A 24,453-nucleotide genomic window follows, 5' to 3' on the forward strand; every position below is an offset into this window, starting at 1 on the left:
CGCCGCCGCCGCCGGAGCGGCAGGACTCGGGCGACTCGGAGGAGGACTCGGACCGGGCCATGCCCGACCTGGTGGAGGTGGGCGCACCACCTGCCGGGCCACGTGAAGCGGGCCGAGCTGCGCTCCATCCGCAGTCAGCTGCAGCGCGGCATGAGCGACGAGCAGCGCCGCCAGGAGAGACAGTCAGTGGCGCCGGGGGCCGCCGGAAGCGGGCCAGTGTCTGGGCGGGGGCGGGGCAGCCACAAGAGATAATCACTGGAGTACGAGGGTCGGAAGGGGGGGGGGGGGCCAGCGCCGCCACGGAGAGACAGTTCAGTGGCATCCGGGGCCGCGGGAGCAGACAGTGTCTGGGGGGGGGGGGGGGGGGGATGCAGCGCCGCCACGAGAGGACAGTCGGTGGCCGCCAGGGTCCGCCGGGAGCTGGACAGTGTCATGAGAGGGGGGGGGGGAGGAGGAGGGAGTGCCGCCCACGACGAGACTATCAGCACCGCCAGGGCCGCCGGGAGCGGACAGTGTTTGGAGGAGAGGGGGGGGGGGGGAGGGGCAGCACCGCCACCAGAGAATAGTCGGTGCCGCTAGCGGCCGGCGGGAGCAGGACAGTGACGAGGGCGGGGGGCGGGGCAGCTGCCACCAGAGGAAACACCACGTTACTCAACCCGGGCTCGGGGAGGCACTGCAATCAAAGTTGGGGGGAAGCGGAAAATTGTGGGCGAGGGGTCGACAGAGAGCGTACATTAACTCGAGCTTGTATCGTTGCCGTCAAAATTGTATGGCCCAGGGGTGGCAAGAGCTGTAGATAAATGAGACTTGCTGTGTATTGCATTGCTAGGCGAAACAGGCTTCCCGGTGGCTTAAGGCCGTCACGCGCCATGAAATAACGTCCCAGAGTGTCAGCGCTGTACAGCCAGACCGCTGGCTGCAACGGTGAAGGGTTAGGGGCTGGGTGCCAGCTGCCAGGACGTGTAAGATTTCGCCTGATACGTGATCTGGGAAGGGACTCATACCGGACGCCAGAATGCTGCGCATGCTTAGCAAGCATAGTATCAGTGTATATCAATGAAAAGAGGACAGCTGGAAGGTAGTGACTGTAGGGGCGAGAGCCCCTACAATTGAGCCCCCACCAGGGCCTCAGAAAGGGGCTGGGCGCGTTGCCACAGCTGTTGCGGGAGGCATTGTTTGTTCTGCGGAATGAACCTCGGCTGCCGATACGTTACAAATGGTGACTTTTTGCGCTTTTGGCGCGCCATTGGAGGATATAAATGTCTACTGGTTGTTAAACTTGCCTCCAGTTTAACTTGGCCTTCGGTTTATTATGGCCCGAATCGGCCACGTGAGGTGTTATTGGCACCTGGACCGAGTCAGCTGCTGCGAGCTGCCATGGGCGACGGAGGTAACCTCGGCCATCATTGGCGAGCTCGGGCCGCGCTGAGAGAGCTCGGCCAATGGCGTGACGCCGCACAAACAGCAGCGCCTGAGCGCCGCCTGACCTGACCTGACCTGACCTGAGCGCCGCGCTCCGCAGGGTGGAGCGGGACCAGATGGCCGCCATACTGGACCTGATGCAGAAGAACAGCGACAAGTTCGGCAGCCCGTCGCTGGACGACATGCAGTCGCAGCTGAAGCTCTACATGTGAGCTGCGCGCCCGCTCCGGTCCTCCGTGCGGGATGCACACCTGCCCCGGCCGGATCTCCGCGCGGGATGTACACCTGCCCCGGTGGGATCTCCGCGCGGGATGTATGCCCCGGCCGGATCTCTGGATCTCTCGGGATGCCCCGGCCGGATCTCGGTGTGGGATGTACACCTGCCCCGGCCGGATCTCCGCGCGGGATGTATGCCCCGGCCGGATCTCTGGATCTCCCGGGATGCCCCGGCCGGATCTCCGCGCGGGATGTACCCCGCCCCGGCCGGATTTCCGCGCGCGATGTACCCGCCCCGGTCGGATCTCGGTGTGGGATGTACCCCCGCCATCTACGGCTCGTGCTGTGAGCGGCGGGACACTGTTCGCTGGAGATAACGTGCTCCCCCATCCCACCCCATCCCTACACCCCCGGTGAAGCCCGTGACGCGGCCGCTGCTGGGGCGGTGTCGATGACGCACCTGTGCACGAGTCTCTGTGTCTGAGATGAAGTGCACGAGTCTCTGTGTCTGAAGCGTATGGCTGAACGGAATAGATATGCAAGGCATTGACTCCACGCAAGCTATCGGTTCAAAGTCCTGTAGGCCAGTCAGTGTCCTTCCGTTTCGCGGCTGTTTTAAGTGCTACGGGCAAGTCATTTCAGCTTAGGGGATAACTTTATTTAAACGTCTGTGATATGGATTATATAATGTCATGGCTAGGCTTGCGTGCAGACATGTATTCGTGTTTTTGTCTTAGCACAGCTTACCGTGCATTATTATGTACTATGCTATCGTTGTTAGCTATGTTCAGTGATTTGTGTTATTGCTAGCTTCACATATGAGCACTTCACTTCTAGTCAAGTTGCTGCGTGAGCAGTGATGTACAAACAGGGTGTCCACGGGAGAAAAACTGCCCAGCTTTCAGACTATCCGGGAAGGGGCTGGAGAAGTACAGGTGTTCCTGTACTTAACGTTTTTTTGTTCTGGCACGTAGCTGAGTGGACTGATGCGTATTTGTCACATTTAAGGCGGTCAGTCCCGCAGCGTGGATTGAGACATAGCACATGACATGCTTTTCATTGAATAGGCCAGGAAGGGGATGCGTGGTTTTAACCAGTGCTTACCTATTTCTATTCAGCGGGCTTTATTGCTGAAAAAGTGGTCCGAAGATTCAGTGCCATGACGTGTCGCCTGTGTAAGCGCTTGATGGTCGTGGCCGTCAAAGGACCACATCGTGTGATGCTAGTTGGCGCCACGCCGCGCGTTGGCTTTTGGCGGAGCGTTGTTGCGTTGAACGTTGTGTGGTGTCGCGTCTGGCGATTACGTAGCGATCTCCCCCATATGCTTAATGAGCGATGGTCAGATGGGTAAGATGTCATCATTATCTGGACAACATAGCGTGATCCGCGTGTGTGTGTGTGTGTGTGCCGTTGAGGCTTTCCGACGCACTTAGCTGCTGAGACCTATATGGCGCCTCCTGCCTCTCGCCCTGGCACCGCGGGGAATCGAACCCCGTACCTCTAGTTTCCCAGACGCGCAGTGGTTGACGCAGACACGTTAGCCACTACATTACCGGCACCCGTGTGGTCCATGCGTAGACATTTTGCATGTGGCCACATACTGGTACTTCCTATGTATGCTGTCGCGAGATAGATTCTACGGTATCTGTAGAGTACGTTACCTGGCACCGACGTGATGCTGTCATCCCAGTTCAAAATGGACCGTGAATAGATATGTCGGATGTTGCGTCGCGTCACCAGTTTCTAATCTCGCACGACTTTTGCCACGTGCGGTAAGCCTCACTGCACTCCCGCAGTTCCTCCGTCCTGAGCCGAGCTCCTGCCTGCCGCCGGCCAGCGCTGCACGATCGCCGCGTTCGGCGAGTCTGAAGCGTATTATGGCCGTGGTGCGCCACACCAGCTCCGCGACGATGCGTCGCTGGAGGCAGACGTGGGTCACGACGGACGGGGCAGACGATGGAGTCGATCTCGGATGTATGACCCGTCGGAAGTGGGGACAGATCGCGACAAGACACTGCCGGAGGCAGCCGTGGGGCCATGGTGGGCGAGGCAGACGATGGGGTTGGTTTCGGATGTATAACGCGCCGGAAGTGGAACAGAGCCAGCACTGGACTGTTGCCTCCTCACAGTACGTACACAGACGCCCGTCTTGTGGAGTGTGGCCTTTGAAGTCACCCTGATCTCACGCCCGTCTGCTGGCGTTGCTTACGAGCTGCTGAATCTGCTTTTGCTATGGGATGTTTCGACCCCTCGGTGAGAGCCTGTCGACGTTTGTGTATTGTCAGTCCTGCATGACGCTTCCCAGCGAGTGTTGGCTGTCCCCAGTGAGTGCTGTTGTCCCCAGCGAGTGTTGGCTGTCCCCAGTGAATCCTGTTATCCCCAGTGAGTGCTTTGTCCCCAGAGAGTGTTGGCTGCCCCCAGCGTGTCTACGGGATGTGGTGCGATCAACCAATGTAAACTCCAGCCAGTGAGGCATGGCTGGCCTGCCCGCCGTGCTCAGAAGAAGTCCTCTTCGTTTGCGTTGGGCTCTGGCGTCGCCTCCTCGTCCTCCGCGCTGGTGGTTCCGGGTTCAGTGGCCGCCTGACTCTCCGTAGTGGCGTCTCCTCCCGTCTGGGAGGCCGCTGCCGCTGGCGGCGCGTCTCCCTCCGCCGATGCGTCCGCCTCCGATGCGCCCGTCTCCTGGGCTGTACCGTCGGCCTCTCCTTCGGTCTCCGAGACACCGGTCTCCTCGGCCGTCTCCTGGGCCGTGCTGTCGGCTCCTTCCGTCTCCGAGACACCGGTCTCCTCGGTCATCTGGGCCGTGCTGTCGGCTCCTTCCGTCTCCGAGACACCGGTCTCCTCGGTCATCTGGGCCGTGCTGTCGGCTCCTTCCGTCTCCGAGACACCGGTCTCCTCGGTCATCTGGGCCGTGCTGTCGGCTTCCCCTTCTGTCGTCGAAGCACCGGTCTCCTCGGCAGTCTCCTGGGCTGCGCCACCACCCTCGCCCTCGGTCTCGGAGGCTCCAGTCTCTTCAGCAGTCTCTTGGACTTCTTCGTTGGTTTCTCCCCCTGCCTCCGATGCTGCCATCTCTTCGGAGCCATCCTCGGTCACCCCGCTTGGCTCCTGCTCCGCCGCTGGCGGCCCGTCGAGTCCCATTTGCCCGTCCATTGACCCCGTAGTATCACCAACGGTCTCCTCTGTTGTCTCCTCCGCTGTCCCTTCAGCCGTCTCCTCCGCCGTCTCCTCTGCCGTCTCCTCCGCGGTCTCCCCTGCCGTATCATCTCCCGCCTCCACCGCCGTCTCTCCAGCCATCTCGTTCGCCGTCTCTCCTCCCACTTCGTCCGTAGTCTCCTCCGTTGTCTCCCCTCCCATCTCCTCCTCCGTCTGCCCCGTCACCTCCCCCGAGCTCAGCGACGTCCGGTCGGTGGCGTCGGCCTCCGTCTCCCCAGCTGCTTCGCCGCCGTCCGCGGCGGCCAGGTCCGCGCCGGACGTCGCCTCTCCTGGACTCGCCGCGCCATTGCCGCCGTCGTCGGCCGGCTGCGCGTCCGCCGTCGTGCCGAAGCCGAGGTCCGCGTCCGCTTCGGCCTCGGCGCCGGCCAGCGACGGCCGCGACCCCGTCTGGCTGCCGGTACCGGCCAGCGAGCCCGAGCTGCGGCCGGTGCGGCTGGCGCTGACGCTCGGCGGCGCGTCCGACTCGGTCGCCGTCTCGCCCTCCTCTCCATGATCGGTCGCGACCTCCGACGCGACACCGCCGGCCTCCGCATCGGACTGGCCCGTCTGGTCGGCGTCGGCGTCCGTTGTCTCCGTGTCGTCCGCCGCGCCGCCGCCAAAGTCGTCGAACGGGTCGGCGGCGTCGCCGTCGGTCGGCCCGCCGTCGGAGGTCGGCTGGCCGGGCGAGGTCGTGCCGCTGGCGCTGTGCGCCGACCCGGCGCGCGGCGTCGCCTCGCCGCAGCCCGGCGTCGGCTCCTCGGCGCCGTCCTCCCCAGCCGTCAGCGTAGCCTGGCTGTCGCTGCGCGGCTGCTCGCCGTCGTCCGTCTGGTCGATGGACCCGCCGTCGGCGTCGGTCTGCGGCAGCGTTTGGTCCTCGTCGGCGTCGGTCTGCGCCAGCGATTGGTCCTCGTTGGCGTCGGTCTGCGGCGGCGATTGGTCCTCGTCGGCGTCGGTCTGCGCCAGAGACGTGTCCTCGTCCTCCGCCGGCGCGGACTGCTGCTCTTCGGCTAGCCTGGCCGCCGATTCGCCCTCTTCGTCTATTCGGCTGAGGGACTTGGCGTCCTCGTCCGTCTGGTCGGAGGGTTTGTAATCGCTGTCACTCTGCGCGATGGTGTCTTCTTCCCCGCCGCTGCCACCTAACGGCTGGTCTTCTCCGTCACTCGTAGCAGGAGGCTGTTCCTCTCCATCGGTTTGTGCGGGTGATCCTCCCTCCTCATCCATGTCAGGGGCATTCTGAGCACTTTCACCCTCCCCTTCCGTCTCCTGGTCGCTCCGACCACCTTCCCCTTCTACTTCTGTCTCCTCTTGGCTACCTTGATCACCTTCGCCGTCTCCTTCTGTTTCCTCTTCGCCGCCCTCCCCACCTTCCACGCCTTCGTCCGTCTCGGCGTCGCTCTCGACACCTTCGCCATCGCCATCTGCCTCAGCGTCCTCCTCTTCCTCCCCATCTACCCCAGCTTCGCCATGTTCACCTTCTTCATCTCCCTCCGTCTCAGCACCGCTCCGCGCACCATCTTCCTCTCCGTCCGTCTCGGGGGCGCTCTGCTCACCCTCCTCTCCTTCGCTCCTCTGCCCGCTGGAAGCTGCGGGGTCTTCCGCGGTGTCCTGGTCACCCATCAACATCTTTTTCCTTTCCTCGGCCAGCTGAGACTCGATGCCGTCGAGGCGGCGCTGCTCCAGCTCGTCTTGGCGCAGCGACTCCTGACGGTGCGCCTGCAGCTCCTCCATCTGGCTGGAGATGCGCCGCTCCTCCACGTCCTGCTGCGAGATGCGCTCCTGCAGCCGACTCCACTCCTGCGACACCGTCTTCCGCTCCTGCTCGATCCGGCTCCGTTCTGCCTGCAGCTCGTCGCGTTCGTCGCGCGGCGCCGGCTCCTGCTCGTCGGCACCGGCCGCTAGCGCCTCCAGCCGCGCCCGCTCCTCGTCCAGACACTGCCGCTCCTCCTCCAGGCACAGACGCTCTTCCTCCAGCCGGTCGCTCTCCTCCTCTAGCCGCTTGCGCTCTCTCTCCAACTCCTTCTTTTTCTTTTGCAGGCCCTTGCATCCACCCTTGCTGCGGCGGCGGCGGCGGCAACCGCCGCTGCTCGGCCGCGGATTCCTCTTGACCGCCGTCGGGCCTACCAGCGGGCGAATGGCCGGCGGCCTGCCGCCGCAGTTGGAGTACATCTCCACGGCCGAGCAGATGGTGCCCTTGCGCGCGTTCAGCACGGGAATGCGCTTCCCGCGCAGCGTGTACTGCGGATCAATGCAGTTGTGCTTGGGCACCCTCCTGCCAAACATGTCCCACGCCTGCTGAGCGCAGTCGGACCGCACCACGGTCGTGATTCGAGGCGGCTTCGAGCAGGGCGGCCCGGAGCGGCCGGGCGGCGGCGGGCACGGCCAGCCGAGCGGCGCGCCGCCGCCGGCCGCCGAGGCGGCCTGCAGGGCGCGCCTGCCGGCAGACGCACGCCGTCGGCCGCCGGAGGAGCGCCGCCGGCCGCCGCCGGACCCACGCCGCCGCGTCGAGGCGCTGCTAGCACGCGAAGACACCGACACCGACTCCGCGTCCTCCTCGTCTTCAGGCTCCAGCACCGGCTCCTCCGCGTCCTCCGCCGCGAACCCTGCCGCCGAGCTTGCGGCGGCGGCTGCCCCTAATGCGGCGTCGGGTCGGCGCTCCTCCCGGCATCCTGCTGGGGCCCGACGGTGTCGGCGTCGGTGGCGGACGCCCCGGTCAGCGGCGCGGTGCCACTGGCGGAGGACACGGCGAACACGTCCCGCCGCGAGGCGCTGCTGGCGCTTGACGCAGCGGCGGCCGAGGAGGAGCTGGCGGTAGCCGACGCGCGGCTGCCGGTCTGCGAGGCCGTCACGCTGCCGGAGGCCGACCGAGCCACGCCACCCTGTGAGGCGCTGGTGAACACTTGGCCGCTGGGGCTGGAGGAGGCCGCCTCACTGCTGCTCGTCGCGAGCGGGCCGCCCCCGCCGGCGGACATCTTCTGACTCAGGTTCGGCGACATCTGGCCGCTGCCCGCCGGCGAAACCTGTCCGCTGGTGGTGGAGGCCACCCGCCCGCTGTGGCTGGATGACACCCGACCGCTGCGAGACGGGTTGACCTGACCGCTGGCGCTGGAGGAGACCCTGCCACTCGGACCCGACGACAGCTGGCCGCTATGGGTCGGTGACACCTGGCCGCTGGCGCTGGTGGACAGCCGGCCGCTGTGGGTGGACGACACGCGTCCGCTCTGAGTGGGAGAGATTTGTCCGCTGGTGTGGGAAGACGCCCTCCCGCCGGGGCTGGACGACAGCTCTCCACTCCGCGCTGGTGAGACCTGCCCGCTGCCCGGCGTGGACACCTGCCCGCTGGCGCTGGGCGACATTTGTCCACTCCTCGCGGGCGACACCTGTCCACTCCCGCTGGCGTACACCCGGCCGCTGGAGCTGGCCCCCAGCTGGCCGCTGGCGGCCGCCGACGCCTCGTCTCCGGACTGGGACCGCGCCGCGCTCGCACGGGACGCCGCGGCCGACAGCTGCGCGCTGCTGGCCGCCGCGGCCTGCGAGCTGCTGGCAGTCACGCTGCCGGCCGCGCTGGCGCCGCCCAGGGACGCGCGAGAGCCGGGCTCGGCGGCGCCGTCCGTGCGCGACGCGGCCGCGCTCGGTGCGCCGCTTCCTGACGTCACACCGCCGGCGGCGCTGGAGGAGGGCGTGGCCGCGCCGGAGCCGGCCGTGCTCGTCTCCGTTTGCGGGTCAATTTCGGAGGAGGAAGACACGCCCACCTTCGACCCGGCCTGGGTCAGGCGCTGAGACGGCGCCTGGCCCAAAAGTTGTGAGGATGTTTGCGCCAGGCGTTGTGACGACGTTTGCGCCAGACGTTGGGACGACGTTTGCGCCAGGCGTTGGGACGACGTTTGCGCCAGGCGTTGGGACGGTGTCTGCGCCAGGCGTTGGGACGAGGTTTTCGCCAGACGTTCGGACGAGGTTTGCGCCAGCCGCTGGGACGAGGTTTTCGCCAGACGTTCGGAAGATGTTTGTGCCAGGCGTTGTGAGGATGTTTTCGCCAGACGTTGGGACGACGTCTGCGGCAAACGCTGAGAAGACGTCGTGCTGACCGTGGAGCCGGTCTGCGCCAACCGCTGGGACGAGGTCGCGCCGACACGCGAGCCCGTCTGCGAGAGCTTCTGAGACGGTCGTGGCGACAGCGGAACCTCGGACTCCGGCGCAGACTGGCTGGCTGTCGGCGTCACCTCGCCGGAGCGCGCCGCGTCCGCCGACCCGGCCGGCGCCAGGTCGGACAGGCTGCCTGGCGACGCGCCGGCCTCGGCGGCGTCCGTCCGGGAGGCAGGCGCAGACCCAGGCGCGGTGTCGGACGCCGCAGCGCCGGAGGACGGCGCGGCGGCTACGTCCGGACGAGACGCGCCGAACGCAGCAGACGTGCGGCTGCCGGCCGCGGACGTGCGACTGCCGGTTGCGGACGTGCGACTACCTGCCGCGGACGTGCGACTGCCCGTCGCAGACGTGCGACTACCTGTCACTGACGTGTGACTCCCGGCCGCGGACGTGCGACCGCCGGTAGCGGACGTGCGACTGTCCGTCGCAGACGTGCGACTACCTGTCGCTGACGTGTGACTCCCGGCCGCGGACGTGCGACCGCCGGCAGCGGACGTGCGACTACCTGTCGCTGACGTGCGACTGCCGGTTGCGGACGTGTGACCCCCGACCACGGACGTGCGACTTCCCGTCGCTGACGTGCGACTGCCGGTCGCGGAGAGACTGGCTGGGAGGGCGGAGTCGGTGGCGGCGGGCTGGGAGGCGCCGCCGGCCACGCCGCCGCTCGCCGCCGTCGGCAGCTCGCCGAAGGATGGCGCAGGGCTGCCGGCTCCGCCCGCTTCGCTCTCTGACGTCACGTTGTTGCTGGACGGCGTGGCCTGCGTGTACGCGGGCGTCTCGCCGGAGGACACAGCGGACATGTCCGTGTCCGTGGCGGTGCCGCTCGGGGTCGCGGCCGGCGCCTGACCGGACTGAGAACCGCCCAGGTCTGGGGCATTGGCTGAGCTGGAAGCCGTGAGCGGTCCTCTAGATGAAGACTTGGCCAGGCTGGGTGACGAACCTGGGCCATTTGAAGGCGTCTTGGACAAGCTTGAGGCAGATGGGGGACGGGGTCCGTCTGATGGTGTCTTCGCCAGACTTGATGATGCCAACGGTCCCTTTGAAGATGCCTTTGCCAAGCTTGATGACGACAGCGGCCCCTTTGAAGAGGTTCTTGTTATGCTCGAGGTTCGTGTGGAACCCGGGGGCGGTGTGCTATCTGGTGGAAAGCCGCCAATGCTATTCTGGGATGGTCGCGATGGTCCCCTTTGCAGGGTTTGAGAAGATCGAGGTCGCATACTCTGCCTGCTCCCCGAAACTTCCATTTCGCTTCCAGTGGTTGATGCATTGCTAATTTGGGCGGCATCTTCGTCCTCATTTGAAGCTTCAGGGGATTGGCTATCCAGTTGTCCCTGAGAGGGTGACTCTGGCTGATTTTGTGACCCGGATGATGTGACAGAGCGTGCACTGGCAGTCTGGGGCGGAGAATTTGTTGCATCTTCGCTCGATGACATATCCGTCTATATTGTCTGTTGTAGATTTGTAACGCAGCTTTTCTTAAACGTGTTAGTGCTGAAATGACAAATTCTAAAGCCGTGGATCAATACCAAATCCATATGACTCGCCAGCGTGTAAAAGGGGCTTAAAACCGTCGTTATTATTTGTGAACAGAACAGACGCGTACGAAAGTGACCGTTAACATAATTTGCTTAACTGCAATTTTGTGTCCAATCTACGTCGCTGTTTCAGCGCTTGGAGCTACATTTACTTGAAAATTTGTGCGGCATGTCGTCTGCGTACGAAAGACTCCCGAACGAAAATGGGCATTTGATTTTGGCCGAGTTTTTGCAGGTGAGATTACTGCAGCTCCTCCGGGCTGAGGATTTTCCTCACTTTTGACACTAGATCTTTGCATCTTTAACCCATCATGGGCTATAGATCCGCGAGCATTCACTCACGTTACACGCCATGTGGGACACCTCTCACCTCTGTGCCAGGAACAGGTCGCTCGTACTCGCCTCAGGACGTCTGGTGCGGAAACATAAACTTGTGTTACCAATAACGTATTCGGAGGAAGTATCATAATCAACGCTATAACTGGCGAATCTGGCTAACAAAAAGCCACAAGGTCCTATCGAGGTTGACCTATATCAGGTTCCGGTTGACCTACCATGATGGTTTCACCGTTTTCGCAGTTTGCTACACTACTGATCTCGTATACCTGCATGTGAGGGAATAAACACGACATTCTGGCAAGGTGATATATAATGAAATCAAATTCGATGTGCACTACACCTTCATCTGAAAGACATCGCCACTTGAGAACGGGCTGACGTTTACGATAAATGTTAAATAACGCTCAAGGCCCAGAGGCAGCAACTTTCTTCAAGTCACTGTCTGAATAAGTGAGTGAGACTGCCTATATGGCCGAGAGTTTCTTGTTTCCAACACAATTCCGTCAGCACAGTTAAGACCTCCCGCGACGTATTTCGCAGGAATCATTGAAGCCGGTCAGCCTCCGGCGAAGCGGGGGGGGGGGGGGGGAGGGCAGGCGAGCGGTAACACTGACCGGCCCGTGGAAGAGGGGGGGGGGGGGGGTCACTCACTGTCGCTGTCACCTGCGGTAGCACCGCCACACAGCTGCATCGATCCAACTGACCGCTTCCGCTGGCCAGTTTGGGAGATACGGGACCTCCCAATCGATATAGATCCCCCGGCCGGTCACAACCGGTTTGGAGGGCCTGACTCGGACCCGCGGTCGGTGGTCTGACAGAGTCGGTCTCTGACTCATCTCCAGCGAGTCATGACTCGAACATCGCGTCACTGAAGTTGGGCTGTTGGCGCTGATGTGCCAGCCTCACGGGACCGCAAGTGCTCCGCGTGAGCCACGTGTCGGTTCGCTAGCTTGCGCCACGTCAGCCTCACGGGAGCCACTTTCACATCCGGACCGCACGGCACCACGCCTCCGAGTGCGGCTCTCGCTTCTCCCAGTTCGATCCACGGCGCGCTCGCATGCTTCAGTTTTGGCTGGGAACACACGTTCTCGCCAGTCAGAGGCCCGGCGCGCCGGCAAGGTGGGCTGCTAGCGTTCGACCCTCCCTGTGGTCAGCCGGGCAGCCACACCTCCTCACCAGTTCTGTCCGAGCACCCTCCGGACACCCTGGCTCTCCCGGGCTGAGACACGAACCGTCGAACACACCCGGGTCGGGCGGCGGTGCCTCAGTCGGCCCACTCGGCCGGGCCTAAGAAGACGGGCTCGCTGAACTCGCGCAGCTGCAGGTACGCCACCAGCGCGTCGGGCAGCGGCAGCTGGGCCAGCCGCTGGGGCAGCGCGCGGCCGCTGCCTCCCACCAGCTGGCGCAGCCGCAGCCGGCACAGCTGCGCCAGCGAGCGCGGCGCGCGCAGCTGCTGCACCAGCTGCTCGTCCGGGTGCTCCAGCGGCGGGCAGCCGGGCGCCAGGCGCGCGCCGCAGGACACCAGCGCGCGCGCCAGCCGGTCGTCCCGTTCGCGCATCGCCCACCAGAGGCTGGAGCGTCCTTCCGGGTCGGCGAAGTCGGTCGGCGCGCCGAGCAGCGCCAGCAGCAGCGCCAGGCGGTGCCAGCTGGCGCTCGGCTGGCGCGCGGCGAGGTACAGCGGGCACTGCTGCCAGCTGTCGGCCGAGGCGAGGCAGGCGCCGGCCGCCACCAGGCGCGCGGCCATGACCTGGCGCCGGTGCCACACGGCCGTCCAGAGCGGCGTGTGGCCATAGAAGTCCGCGGCGCTGAGGTCGGCACCGGCCGCCACCAGCGCCGAGAAGATGGCGTCCTGGCCCAGCCGGATGGCGGTGACCAGCGGCGGCTCGACGCGCTCCAGGGCGTCGCTGCTGCGTCGGTTGGCGTCGGCGCCGGCGGCGAGCAGCGCCGCCACGATGGCGGCATCGCCGCCCTGCTGCGCCCAGGAGAGCGGCGTGCGCTGGCCCTGCAGCTGGGACGGGTCGGCGCCGGCCGCCAGCAGCGCCGTCACGGCCGCCAGGTCACGCCGGCAGATCGCCAGCCGCAGGTCGTTCGGACCAGGCCGCGCCGGCGGCATGACGCTCCAGGTTACGGTCCGGACGGGGCGGGGCGGCGCAGCCCTGTCGTGGTGGTCCACCGATAGGTCACGTGTTCGCTCCTCGGGACCATGGCGGGACGCCGAGAGCGGTTACGTAACCCCACAGACGAGACTAGGGCTCGCTTTCCGTCGGAGGACAGGTTCAGCGATTCATTATTGCTTATCTTCGCCGGTTCCAAGACGGCAGTGTTGGCGGACGGCTTTGGTCTCTCCTGGACAAATAACAAACGGGTTTGTCAGATGCCATGTATACTGGTCATCAGAGTGACTGACTGAAAGGGTAGTCACTGATATCGTTGATTACAGACGCATCTCTAACATGGCTGCCTGATAGACCGATCACTTAGAAACGGTCATTGACGCGGGTGACGTGGCGGCGGCTATTGCAACAGCTGGCCTGCTTAGGTCATTGACACGGCTAGCCGACTAAAGGGTCCCCGCAGCAGCAGCAGACATGCCGATGGATCAGTGACCCAGCAGACTTACTTCCGGGTCACTGACACGGAAGCCGCGTCAGTGGCCCAGCGGGCTGGTGGCTCGTCAGCACACCGATCCTGGACACTGGTGATGAGAGCACCACTCACCCGTCCCGGTTACCGACGGCACCTTCGCTGACTGCCGAACGAAGCCACGAGGAAGAGGCGCTGTCACCGGTGATGAGAGCACCACTCGCCTGCCCTGGTTACCGACGGCACCTCTGCTGACTGCCGAACGAAGCCACGAGGAGGAGGCGCTGTCACCGGTGATGAGAGCACCACTCACCCGCCCTGGCTACCGACGGCCCCTCCGCGGACTACTGGAGGAAGCCGCGGGAAGGAGGTGCTGTCCCGACCCGCCCGTACTGCGACGCTCCTATTAATACCGCCGCAGCTTGGCCCGGAGACACAGCGCCGCTCCCGGTAAAAATAGACAGAACCGACGCATCGGCAGCGCCGTGCGCCTCCCCCGCCGACGCTCAGCTGATGGCCGGAGTTTTCGGCGGGGCGTGCTCCGCATCGGGAGCGTGTGTCCTGCGTGTCCGGTGTCCTGAGCGTATCCTGTGTCCTCAGCGTGTCCTGCACTTCCCGTGAGCGGGTGCTCTATGCTGACGCTTGCGATTGGTTGGAAACTAGACGCTGAGGTTCAAGCGTGATTGAGGCAGTGATCAGCTGGCAACAGCCGATGTACATGGTAGCGGCACACCTGCGCGCCGGCGGTCAAGAACTTCCGGCATCGGAGGATTGCCCGCGGCCGGGTGGAGGGGCGCAGATTGGGTGGGTAGGGTGTCCGACCAGTGTAGAACTGGAGAGCAGGCCGGCACAGAGCCGTTCTTCATTACATTAGACCGAATAAACAGCTTGCATGGAACGGGTAAGGTGGTGATGTAAATATACCAGATCTTGCCATGTAGCATCGCCCACAAAAAAACATTCGTAGGCCAGTAATAATGAAGTGCCATCTCTTGAGGCGCCGTCTGGCCGGACTGTGAGAAACTGACCGAGCCTGCCTGCCCCACCGTCCTTAGACGGCGCTAACGCCACCAGCTGATCGTGGCCAGACCGGTGGCCGCGTATTTTAGTTATTCATGGCTAACGGCTTCAATCTACGTCGCGCACCCCCCCCCCCCCCCCCCCCCCCCCCCCCCCTCTGCTTCAGCCAGCCACTGAATGTTCCCTGGATATATCTGAAAACGAACTCGCTCCATGACCACAAAATTTGTGCAAGGTATTTTGGCTGCCGCTAAACACGGTTTTAACTTTATCTGCAGGTAAAGGGAGGCATGAACGTTCTCCACAATCGAAACATGAACACTAGGAGAAACGTGCCTGAAACTACCTTTGTCAACCTGGCGGGGATTGCAACGTTTACGGACGGTACTAGCAACGCAAGGCGTTTCTTTTTTACAGGTCACGAGCACGACCAGGTCAAAGAACGCCCGCCGGAGCGCTTAAGAAACCAGGGCTTGGACGCTGGGCTCACCACACACGAAACGCGGCAACGGATCCTGAAACTCGCTCGTGATTTCCTGTTACGAAACAGCTGCGGGTTCACTGCCATGGCTACTTGCTACGGCAAGCCGGCTCATCCGGGACACCGACGAAAAGTGGCTGCAGAAATCCGGGTCCGTATATTCCGTCAACCGCTAACTTCCAATCACGATTACGCAACCACGGACAATGCGTTTCTTGAGACGGCGCAACCCGGCACAAAAACACGTCCTCCTCCGCCTCTCATCCCCCTTCCGGAGCAATCGCAGTCGTATCGCGCGTGCAATCCAAACAGCAACACCATCCTTGACTTGCCGCGCAACCACTGCCGTCATCACGCCCCAGCGCGCTTCAGGAAAGCAGCCATCCGAGGTCCCATCTCGTCCCGGGCTAGCCATCAGCAGCGGCGACAGAGGGCGTCCCGGCCCAGCGGCATCTGCCGCCGCCCTCCAGCACCGGGAGCCAGCGGCCGGCCGACGGACTGTCCCATCAGCAGAGGGAGGCCCCGTCACACACTCGTCCGCCGTGACCTCCCGGCCGCACCACGTGCTGGCAGCGGGCTGAACTCTGACTCAGAGCCGCGCAAGGCTGGGCTCTGATTAAGCACCGCGCCCGACAGCAGGCTGGACTCTGACTCAGCGCCGCGCCAGACAACATGCTGGGCTCCGACTCAGCACCGCGTCAGGTTGGACTCTGACTCAGCGCCGCGCCAGACAACAGGCTGGACTCTGATTCAGCATTGCGCCAGACAGCAGGCCAGACTAAGACTCAGTACTGCGTCCGACAGCAGGCCAGACTCTGACTCAGCACCAGGCCAGACAGCAGGCCGGACTCTGACTCAGCACCGCGCCAGACAGCAAGCTGGACTCCGACACCCGACACTCGGGTCTTGGCGAGGCCGCCATCCCGCCGGGGTCCAGCGGCCGCTCACACGCTGATGGTGCGGAACACGTTGAAGCCGCTGTGAGCGGTGGACAGGAGGCAGCCGGGCGCTTGAGGGTGCCAGTGCAGCTCCTTGACGTCCTCCTGGCCCTGGTGGATGAACAGCAGCTGCGGCGGCAGCTCCTGCGGCAGGGCAAGCGGCATCACCACGATTAGGTTCCCGACCACGACCAGACCAAGACTACATGTACTCTTCCCGGCCAGCATATCGCGTGGCACTACCGTGTACAATCATCACCAGATCAATACAATTTTATGATCAATCATCACTGAGACGATGAAAGCATTGATATCAAAGCTTAGGCGTCAGTCAAAGTAAGAACAATGCATGCTGCGTGAGTGCTGCGGGAGCGAGAAAAACGCTGCAGGAGTGAGAACAACATGCAGTGGGAGTGAGAACGATGCGGCAGCGAGCAAACAACGAAAGCGGTGAGCCAGTAGAGACGATGCGCGCAAATCATACATGACACAAGGAGACGGAGGTACCAACGAAGAAAACCCTAGCGCGAGATGACGTCGGCGTGGCAGTGGGCAGCAGCAGCGCGACGCGTACAGTTCTCAGCCTCCACTCACATTCAGTTTGGCATCGGCTGCGGCCGAGCTGCCAGCCGCCTCGTCGTCGCGCTCCACCGAGAGGTCCCACTGCACCACCTGGTCGTCGGCGCCGCCGGACGCGAACACGGTGCTGTCCGTCGGGTGCCACTCGACCGTCGTCACGGGCGCCGAGTGGTGCTTGAACAGCGCCACTGGCCGGCCCGACTGCGGCCGCGCAGGAGGAGTGGGGGGTCAGGCGTCTCCCCGGTCATGACCAGCCCCTGTCACACTCACGGCCGCCGCTCCAGCTGCCGGGCGTCGCCTTACAGCCACGCCACAGAACTCGTGTCAGCCGCCCGCGCCGACTGCCACGTGTAGCTCGCGAGAGCGTCCACCATTCACATCCAACCCTCAGCAGGGACACGCACCACCTTTACGGCTACCGGGGTCGCTACCTATTTGCACTAGCGCATTGTGCCGGTAGAGGACAGAGCACAGCAACCCGGCGTCCGAAATGACCTCCAGTCCGGACATTTCCACCGTCCCCACGACCCCTCTGAACACCGAAGCACACGCCGCCGGCACCGGGTCGCCTCACCTGCAGCGTGCGCAGATCCCAGACACACAGTTTGCCGTCGTCGCCGCCGCTCACGATGAACGGCTCTGTTCGGTTCCAGCTGATGACGTTCACGTCGCTGTCGTGCGCGTCGGGCACGTGCAGCATGCCGGCCTTGGCCGGCGGCGCCCGGCTGTCCCAGATTCGAATGCTGGCGGCGGCACGCGACCAAGGCATCAGGCGCCGGCGCGCGAAAGAAACGGAGAGAACGAGGAAGCGACGAGAACAAGAATGAGAACGTGGAAGCGACGAGAACGAGAATGAAAACGAGAGCGCGTTCTCTCTCTCTCTCTCTCTCTCTCTCTCTCTCTCTCTCTCTCTCTCTCTCTCTCTCTCTCTCTCTCTCTCTCTCTCTCTCTCTCTCTCTCTCTCTCTCCTCTCTCTCTCTCTCTCTCTCTCTCTCTCTCTCTCTCTTCGGGGTGCACGGCGCGACACGGTATTCTGCCCGGTGGGAGAGAGCGAACTGGGACCCCTTCGCTCCCAAACCACGGATCTGAACCACGCTGTCATGGGACAGGCAGCCAGCTGTCGAGTGCGACCGAGTGTCTGGGCAAGGGCGTGACCCACATGGCCGTAGTATAGTGACTTGGCTCTAGGACTCGGGTCTGACTTCGACGCAGTGCCCTGGGTCTGAGCCACTCAGACCCCACAAACCGGCACCTTCCCACCGTCACACCGGCGCTTCCCGCCTGGTGGCGCCACCGAGCGGCCCGGCGGGACCGCCCCGCACCTTTTGTCGACGGAGCACGACGCGAACACGGTGGCCTCGTTGGGCGACCACTGGATGTCCTCGACAGAGGCCGTGTGCGCGCCGTACGGCCGCTGGTCCACGCGCCACGTGCCGGCCGGGCCCGGCTGCCACACGTGTATGCTGTGGCCGCAGTCGCCTGTCGCCAGCACACCTGGCGAAGTAGAGACCGCGCCTTCTGTCAACAGGGGCGTCCGCGCGCGTGCCGCCGGTGCTCGGAGTGAATGCTTCTCGCAGCACGGAGCGTCACGTGATGTAACACACACGGCGCCCCCAGGGCGACGCGAGCGCCGGTTGACGGTCCCCGAGACCGAGACACCGGCTCGGACGAGATCGCCGGGCAACACCACACCATGCTTTACAGTATGTAGAATCAGTATCTATGGAAGCATCAGTATCTATAGAAGCCAAAGCCGGGGGGTCAATCCCCGCTCACCAACGCCCCCCCCCCCCCCCCCGCCCATCGGCGGCGGGGACTATCACTGCGTGCGTCGCAGGGAGAGGAGACGGGAGATTTCCCCCGCGACGGTCCTCACCTGGCGTCACCGACGACCAGTCGACGGCGAACCCCTCCGTCTGGTGGCCCTTGAACGTGAACACCGGCTTGGTGTTCTTGTCCTCCGAGTTGCGGGCGTACAGGGAGGCGGCCGACGGGTCATCGACGGCCTCCAGCGCGCGCGCCAGGTTCCAGACGTGCACGCTGCCCGTCTCGGACCACGTGGCGCAGAGCGGCACCTCCTGCACGGTGGTGGCCTGGCGGGGGGCGCGGACGCCGCGTCAGGGTGTGGGCCGCCTCCACAAGGCACGCGTAGCATTAGGACCGCGCGCTGGTTGTACAGGTTGTGAAGGTGGTGACAGCCACAAGCGACAGTAGCAGGTGCTGGCTTTGGATAAGGAAGAATGCCCTGCCCGGGAGCAAAACCACGGACCGTTTGGGCACTTCGGCCGGGCACTCAGTGTAAAAGAACGATGCCATGACAGCGAGAGTCGCACGTGCCTGCCGACGTTGCCCCCTGGAAGATGGCAGCATACTCAAGTCACCTGAATACGGCCAGAGCACGCTCCATCCAGACACCATGGGAATGAGCTTACCCTGACGCGGTTGACGCATCCGATGTGTTTGATGGCCGCCGTCTCCAGGTCAGGCAGCTCCTCCTCATCGTCCTCTTCGCCGCTGTCCTCACTCTCCTCGTCGTCCGAGCCCTTCTCCTTGGACTTCTTGTTCCGCTGCATGTTCGACATCTGGCGGGCGCGGACCGCACGCGTAACGCACCAACCATCCCAGAGATGGCGCCAAGAGCGGCCGAACCGAATCAGCGAGAAACGGGTCCTCACGGTCAATGAGAATTGGATATCGGACATCACGTTTGAAGGCCTCCCGACAAAACTACCCCATGTGCGCCGACCAGCTCTTAGACCAGCGTGCGCCGACCAGCTCTTAGACCAGCGCGCGCCGACCAGCTGTCAGACCAGCGCGCGCCCGACCAGCCGTCAGAACAGCGCGCCCGACCAGCTCACCCTCACAGCCAGCCCGTCTGCCGGCCGGGCGCGGGGCGCCCCGGCGGGCGGCGGCCGCTCCCGCCGCACCTTCAGCACGATGACGGCGTTGCGGTTGGCGCGGTCGGCCTGGGTGCCGGCCACCATGTACATGGTGAGCGGGTACTCCGTCCGGTTGTCGCCCAGCCGGTCGCGCACCACGTCGAAGCTCAGGCACGGGTCGCCTGCCGGGCGCGACCCACGGGTCTGTCATTACGCGATGTTCAGCGTCACCGCCACCGCCGCCGCAGCTCACGCCGATCACAGCGAGACAACATTCCTTACTAGCGACGGAGGAGAGAAGGGGCACATTACACCAGATATATGTGTTCAATTTATGGGCATGTTATGGGGGTAATAAGCAAAATTAGTCCTGAAGGTCTGGTGAAGGACGAAACATGCCATGGCGCCCGCGCGGCGACGAACACTGCCGCCATCACTGTCGCCCCAATATCTGCACGGGCCCTTGGGTATAGTTGATCACTTTTCAATTAATTCGGTGGCAGGTAGTCCTGCACTCGCGAGTGCTTGGTCAATCACACACGGGTCTGTAAACGTGCCTTCTGACGTCCAAACACGGAAAGCTATGAATGGCACAAATTCTATGTTTGGATGGAGCAGTCTGAGGGTGCTTACCCCAGAGGTCAGAGCAGTCTGAGGGGGCTCACCCCATAGGTCAGACCCGAAATAAGATCGCACCCAGAGCCGATCGCCAGACCTCTTCCTCTGCAGGACCGCGCGCTGATCGTTGGCATCCCGCCGTCCGACTGACCAGTATGGGCCTGGTGGAACATGACGTAGGCCGACTCGTCCACCACCAGCTCCTCGTCTTCGGCCAGCGCTCGTCCGGGCAGGTACACCTCGTCCGCCGCCGCCGCCGCGCCGGAGCCGCCCTCCTCCTCCTCCTCGTCATCGTCGTCCTCCTCCTCGGCGTCCTCCATGGGCGCGTCCTCGGGCGGGGCGCCGTCCGGACCTTCGTCCATCGCCAGTCGGCGGAGCGCACCTGACGGAGCGCCCGCGGAGCGGTGAGCGCACGGACGCCATCTGGCGGCCCCAGGCGATCTGGCAGCGCTGGTGGCATCGCACACACCCAGAGCTGGATATCAATGTTTATATGGATATCTGATGGATAAAACATCGACATCCGAGCTGGATATCGATGTTTACCACGTTCACTGGGCGTCAGGCCGCTTCGGTATATCCCGCTCAGTCCACGAACCGGCCGAATAATCTGACGATTACACACAGTATCGGCATCGGCGGCATCGTTCACAGACACACGAACATGGATCAGCCCGTGCGCATGAACTCAGATTAGCGCACATGCCAGCAGGCCTGACTACCCGTGGTCCGGTCACCCGTGGGCGTGGTCCAGACCCCACAGAGGGCGGTCCCGCTACCGCCCGACGCGGGCCGGGCCGGGCCGTGTCCGTCGCCCACTCACCAATGATGTCGTGAGCTGAGTGCGAGCCGCGCGCTCCTCCGGGCAGGCACCGGCCGCACCTGCACCCACCGGCGCCGTCAGCGAACACCACGACACAGCCGAGGCCGAGCCGGCCTCAGCCGCTGTATCAGACATTGGTGGTGGCATCATGGATGCTCAGAGTTGGATATCGTAGTTCATCATATATTTTGCAGGAGATGACTAGTGAACAACTTACAGAAGTACTTCTACCTAAATCCATTTGACATGAATGCCACATTTCTAATGTGGCACAACATCAGGCACCAGGGCCGGAAGCAAAATATGTGCTATCAAACAAACACAAAACTACTCAGACCAAGGAAGACTCATCACAAGACACACAGCATTGCGACCCTTACTTTGACAATGATGTGTTGATTCACCACCGGGCACTGCCTGATGATTCTGGGGCTTCTGATTCCTCAGCCTCAATAAGCTGCTGTATCAGCTGCAGACATGTGACCATGCATTTGTGTTAGACAGGAGTCAGTCTTACAGTGTCGTGGTCCATGCAGCGGCCCCTCAGTGGTGTGAGGTGGCAGCATGCACGCTCAGAGTTGGATATTGAGGTTCATCATGCTAGTGAATTTAACACATCTTGCATTTAACACATCAGTATGTTATGGCAACCTATCTTCCTAACATTACCTATGGCCCATAGGTCATGTTGAGAAGGAAACCCTTTGCAGGAAAGGAAAGACTGCCAAGCATTGCAGCATGTTAAGTTTCAGCTTTTAATGTTGATCAGCTTAAGGGCTTATATTTGCTTACCATGTTGATTGTTACAGCCAAAGAATGCACTTAACTGCAAGCACAAGACTAGTGCACCATCAATACCAAAATAAGTATGGCCACAAGGCCATATAACTGTGTATCTTACCTTCAAAAATTACTCAGCCTTGTGCCACAACTCTGGAATCAGTAACAGTGAGTGTAAGAAAGGGGGGGCTGCAATCTTCACAAACAGCCTCAATATAAGCATCAGTAACATGTAAGAGGCATCACACATGCTCAGAGTTGGATATCGGTATTCATCATGTTTGTCACAAACACATGATTATGGACATATTTCTGGGTAGGTTGTGCTCAACATTGCGGCATGTTAAACTTCAGATTGGCATGCATATATTAGATCAAAACATTGATTACTGCTGCCAAATAATTGTGTAACTGCAAACACAAGATAAATACACCATCTATATGTAGACAGCAGCCACAAAGTGAGATGGCCATATAGCTTACCTTTAATGAAGATTTTCAGGTTTGCTCAACAACTCTGGAATCAGTTAACACTGTGTATTAGAAATGGGGAATGCAGGGCTCACAAACAGCCTCAGTACTAATAATCAGTAACATGTAGAGGCATCACATATGCTCAGAGTTGGATATCGATATTCATCATACTTGTTACAAACATCTGGACAACAAAGTTCTGTGAGCCTCATCATGCCCACACCAGACAAGAGAACAGATTACACTCACCTGGTCCCAAAAAACAAGGTCACCTGGGATATACAAGTACAGGTTCAATAGCTTGCATCACATATCCCCTGTAAAAGGGCATCAGTCAGCTTAACCTGTGACTGCATGCTAACAACACAACTGGGAGATAGTGATGAAGATTGCAGCTGGGCTTCTGTGGTCTGTTTGTGTTGAAATTCATTAATCATTGCTCTATAAAAACTTAAGACTTGTACAAAATCCATAAATATAAATAAGCACAATATACAGAGCATAGACTACAGTGTGACCAGAGATTTCACTAGCAAACTCATCATGTTTGCCACAAAGACATAAATATGGAGATATGTCAGGGTAGGTTGTGGTGAACATTGCAGCATGTTAAACTTCTGATTGTCATGCTTATATTAGATTATAACATCAATCACTGCTGTCAAATAATTGTGTAACTGCAAATACAAGACAAATACACCATCTATATGAAGACCACAACTGCAAGGTGAGATGGCCATATAGCTTACCTTTAAGGAAGGATTTCAGGTTTGCTCAACGACTCTGGAATCAGTTAACACTGTGTATTAGAAATGGGGAATGCAGGGCTCACAAACAGCCTCAGTACTAATAATCAGTAACATGTAGAGGCATCACATATGCTCAGAGTTGGATATCAATATTCATCATACTTGTTACAAACATCTGGACAACAAAGTTCCATGAGCCTCATCATGCCCACACCAGACAAGAGAACAGATTACACTCACCTGGTCCCAAAAAACAAGGTCACCTGGGATATACAAGCAGAGGTTCAATAGCTTGCATCACATATCCCCTGTAAAAGGGTATCAGTCAGCTTAACCTGCAACTGCATGCTAACAACACAACTGGGAGATAGTGATGAAGATTGCAGCTGGGCTTCTGTGGTCTGTTTGTGTTGAAATTCATTAATCATTGCTCTATAAAAACTTAAGACTTGTACAAAATCCATAAATATAAATAAGCACAATATACAGATCATAGACTACAGTGTGACCAGAGATTTCACTAGCCAACTCACACATGCTCAAAGTTGCATTGGAAAGTGTACCATGTGAGCTAGGGCTTTGCTCAATATATTTACATATCAAATATCTGAGCCTGATCAATAAATGAATCCATAATAAACACACACTATGGCAGGTGGGTGGGTGGGTTGGATTCCTCCAAAAGGATTTTGCAGAATAACTACTGAATGGTTTTTATAAATTTGGTCCAAACCCTTTGAATGGATATGTAAGCCTGATCAATATATAAAAACAATATATAAGCCTGATCAATCCATGAATCCATAATAAACACACACTATGGCAGGTGGGCAGGTGGGTTGGATTCCCCCCTAAAGGATTTTGCAGAATAACTACTGTTTTTTATAAATTTGGACCAAGCCCTTTGAATGGATGGATTTGTGGGATCAGCACTCATGCTAAGTGGTCAATTGTTCCCCATCTATTTTCCACCAATCTCATGGTCATTCCTGTTAAATTGTAAAAAATCTGGTCAGACATGTTGCTTTGGCACCTGTCATTTGACCCAGACTGAGATAGTCTGCAGACAGTATTACTGCTGCTCAAGATCAAATGAGGTCAGAGGCAGGGCAGTTGACACTGTGCAAGCATTACAGCATATTAATTTAAGCAATACAATTCTGCTGATTCACCAAAATTTAATTAAGTGATAGTGGTGTCAGGGATAACCAAACAAGCCCTGCTTAGTGTATACTCTGATCCAGGAATGAAATCTATGAAAATGTTGATAATTAATATGTCTTTGGAGACACCACACTGCCAAGAGAATTACGCCCACTGATGGCTAAAACGGAGCACATCTACATTAGTAAAACAACGAACCCAATGCAAAACGGAACCCTCACTTTGATTAGCAGCATGTTCGTACTACATAGGTACCCCTTACTATCCCCCGTTGAATCAAAATATATTTCGCAAACGAAGCTGCCAGGAAGAACGAGAAGGGCGCAGCCAACCGGTTGGCAGGGTTTGCTAAGGAGACAGCTAAACAACTCACAAAAACAGCAATTCCCTTCCAGACACATAGGATGCTGCTAATTTGCACCAAGTCATAGTAAAAACAATTTCCCAGTATCTCCAATTCCCAAATCCCAAACCTCCATAAACAACCACGTGGCCCACGCGCTCACACGTGCTGCGGCAAAATG

At 60.6% G+C, this 24,453-nt stretch overlaps 3 protein-coding genes and 1 long non-coding RNA gene across 5 annotated transcripts; all 4 read right to left on the reverse strand.

Moving 5' to 3' along the window:
• Nucleotides 1–4,134: 4,134 nt before the first annotated feature.
• LOC119114092 (retinitis pigmentosa 1-like 1 protein) lies at nucleotides 4,135–7,107 on the reverse strand. Its single transcript, XM_037238312.1, has 3 exons — nucleotides 6,742–7,107; nucleotides 5,633–6,702; nucleotides 4,135–5,266 (listed from the first exon to the last, which is right to left on the reverse strand). Exons 1-3 carry the CDS (start codon nucleotides 7,105–7,107, stop codon nucleotides 4,135–4,137), a joined length of 2,568 nt encoding a protein of 855 aa, XP_037094207.1.
• Nucleotides 7,108–7,457: 350 nt separating this feature from the next.
• On the reverse strand, nucleotides 7,458–8,315 carry LOC119114093 (cell wall protein AWA1-like; the record flags this gene model as incomplete). The annotated part of the gene is made up of 1 exon (XM_037238313.1): nucleotides 7,458–8,315. A coding segment is annotated over one exon (858 nt), but the record flags the coding sequence as incomplete, so codon positions are not given.
• A 4,739-nt stretch (nucleotides 8,316–13,054) lies between these two features.
• Nucleotides 13,055–13,799, reverse strand: LOC119113379 (uncharacterized). The gene is made up of 3 exons (XR_005095904.1): nucleotides 13,671–13,799; nucleotides 13,560–13,581; nucleotides 13,055–13,187 (listed from the first exon to the last, which is right to left on the reverse strand). It is a non-coding gene; the product is annotated as an uncharacterized LOC119113379 (long non-coding RNA).
• A 1,267-nt stretch (nucleotides 13,800–15,066) lies between these two features.
• Nucleotides 15,067–23,055, reverse strand: l(2)09851 (WD repeat-containing protein 1 l(2)09851). Of its 2 annotated transcripts, XM_037237690.1 has the most exons (15): nucleotides 23,006–23,055; nucleotides 22,766–22,799; nucleotides 22,266–22,333; nucleotides 22,026–22,059; nucleotides 21,664–21,695; nucleotides 21,143–21,231; nucleotides 20,763–20,821; nucleotides 20,091–20,321; nucleotides 19,370–19,503; nucleotides 18,875–19,024; nucleotides 18,319–18,535; nucleotides 17,765–17,936; nucleotides 17,017–17,185; nucleotides 16,458–16,643; nucleotides 15,067–16,007 (listed from the first exon to the last, which is right to left on the reverse strand). In XM_037237690.1, exons 8-15 carry the CDS (start codon nucleotides 20,299–20,301, stop codon nucleotides 15,870–15,872), a joined length of 1,377 nt encoding a protein of 458 aa, XP_037093585.1. In that variant the 5' UTR covers nucleotides 20,302–20,321; nucleotides 20,763–20,821; nucleotides 21,143–21,231; nucleotides 21,664–21,695; nucleotides 22,026–22,059; nucleotides 22,266–22,333; nucleotides 22,766–22,799; nucleotides 23,006–23,055; the 3' UTR covers nucleotides 15,067–15,869. The 2 variants fall into 2 exon arrangements, with proteins under 2 accessions (XP_037093585.1, XP_037093586.1); XM_037237691.1 differs by lacking the exon at nucleotides 21,143–21,231.
• Nucleotides 23,056–24,453: the final 1,398 nt, after the last annotated feature.

Source organism: Pollicipes pollicipes, unplaced genomic scaffold (genome assembly GCF_011947565.3).
Source record: "Pollicipes pollicipes isolate AB1234 unplaced genomic scaffold, Ppol_2.1 Scaffold_7262;HRSCAF=8765_pilon_pilon_pilon, whole genome shotgun sequence".
NCBI classification, from domain to species: domain Eukaryota; kingdom Metazoa; phylum Arthropoda; class Thecostraca; order Pollicipedomorpha; family Pollicipedidae; genus Pollicipes; species Pollicipes pollicipes.

What these genes read in the sequence shown, in the direction of transcription:
- LOC119114092 (XM_037238312.1), bottom strand. Translation starts at nt 7,107, where the DNA reads ATGTTTGGCAGGAGGGTGCCCAAGCACAACTGCATTGATCCGCAGTAC. An exon ending in AGTGTCTGGACGAGGAGCGG is followed by an intron (nt 6,703 to 6,741) that starts GCGCGGCTGGAG and finishes GCCGACGAGCAG; the next exon opens with GAGCCGGCGCCGCGCGACGA. An exon ending in ACGGACGACGGCGAGCAGCC is followed by an intron (nt 5,267 to 5,632) that starts GCGCAGCGACAG and finishes CACCGGCCGCAG; the next exon opens with CTCGGGCTCGCTGGCCGGTA.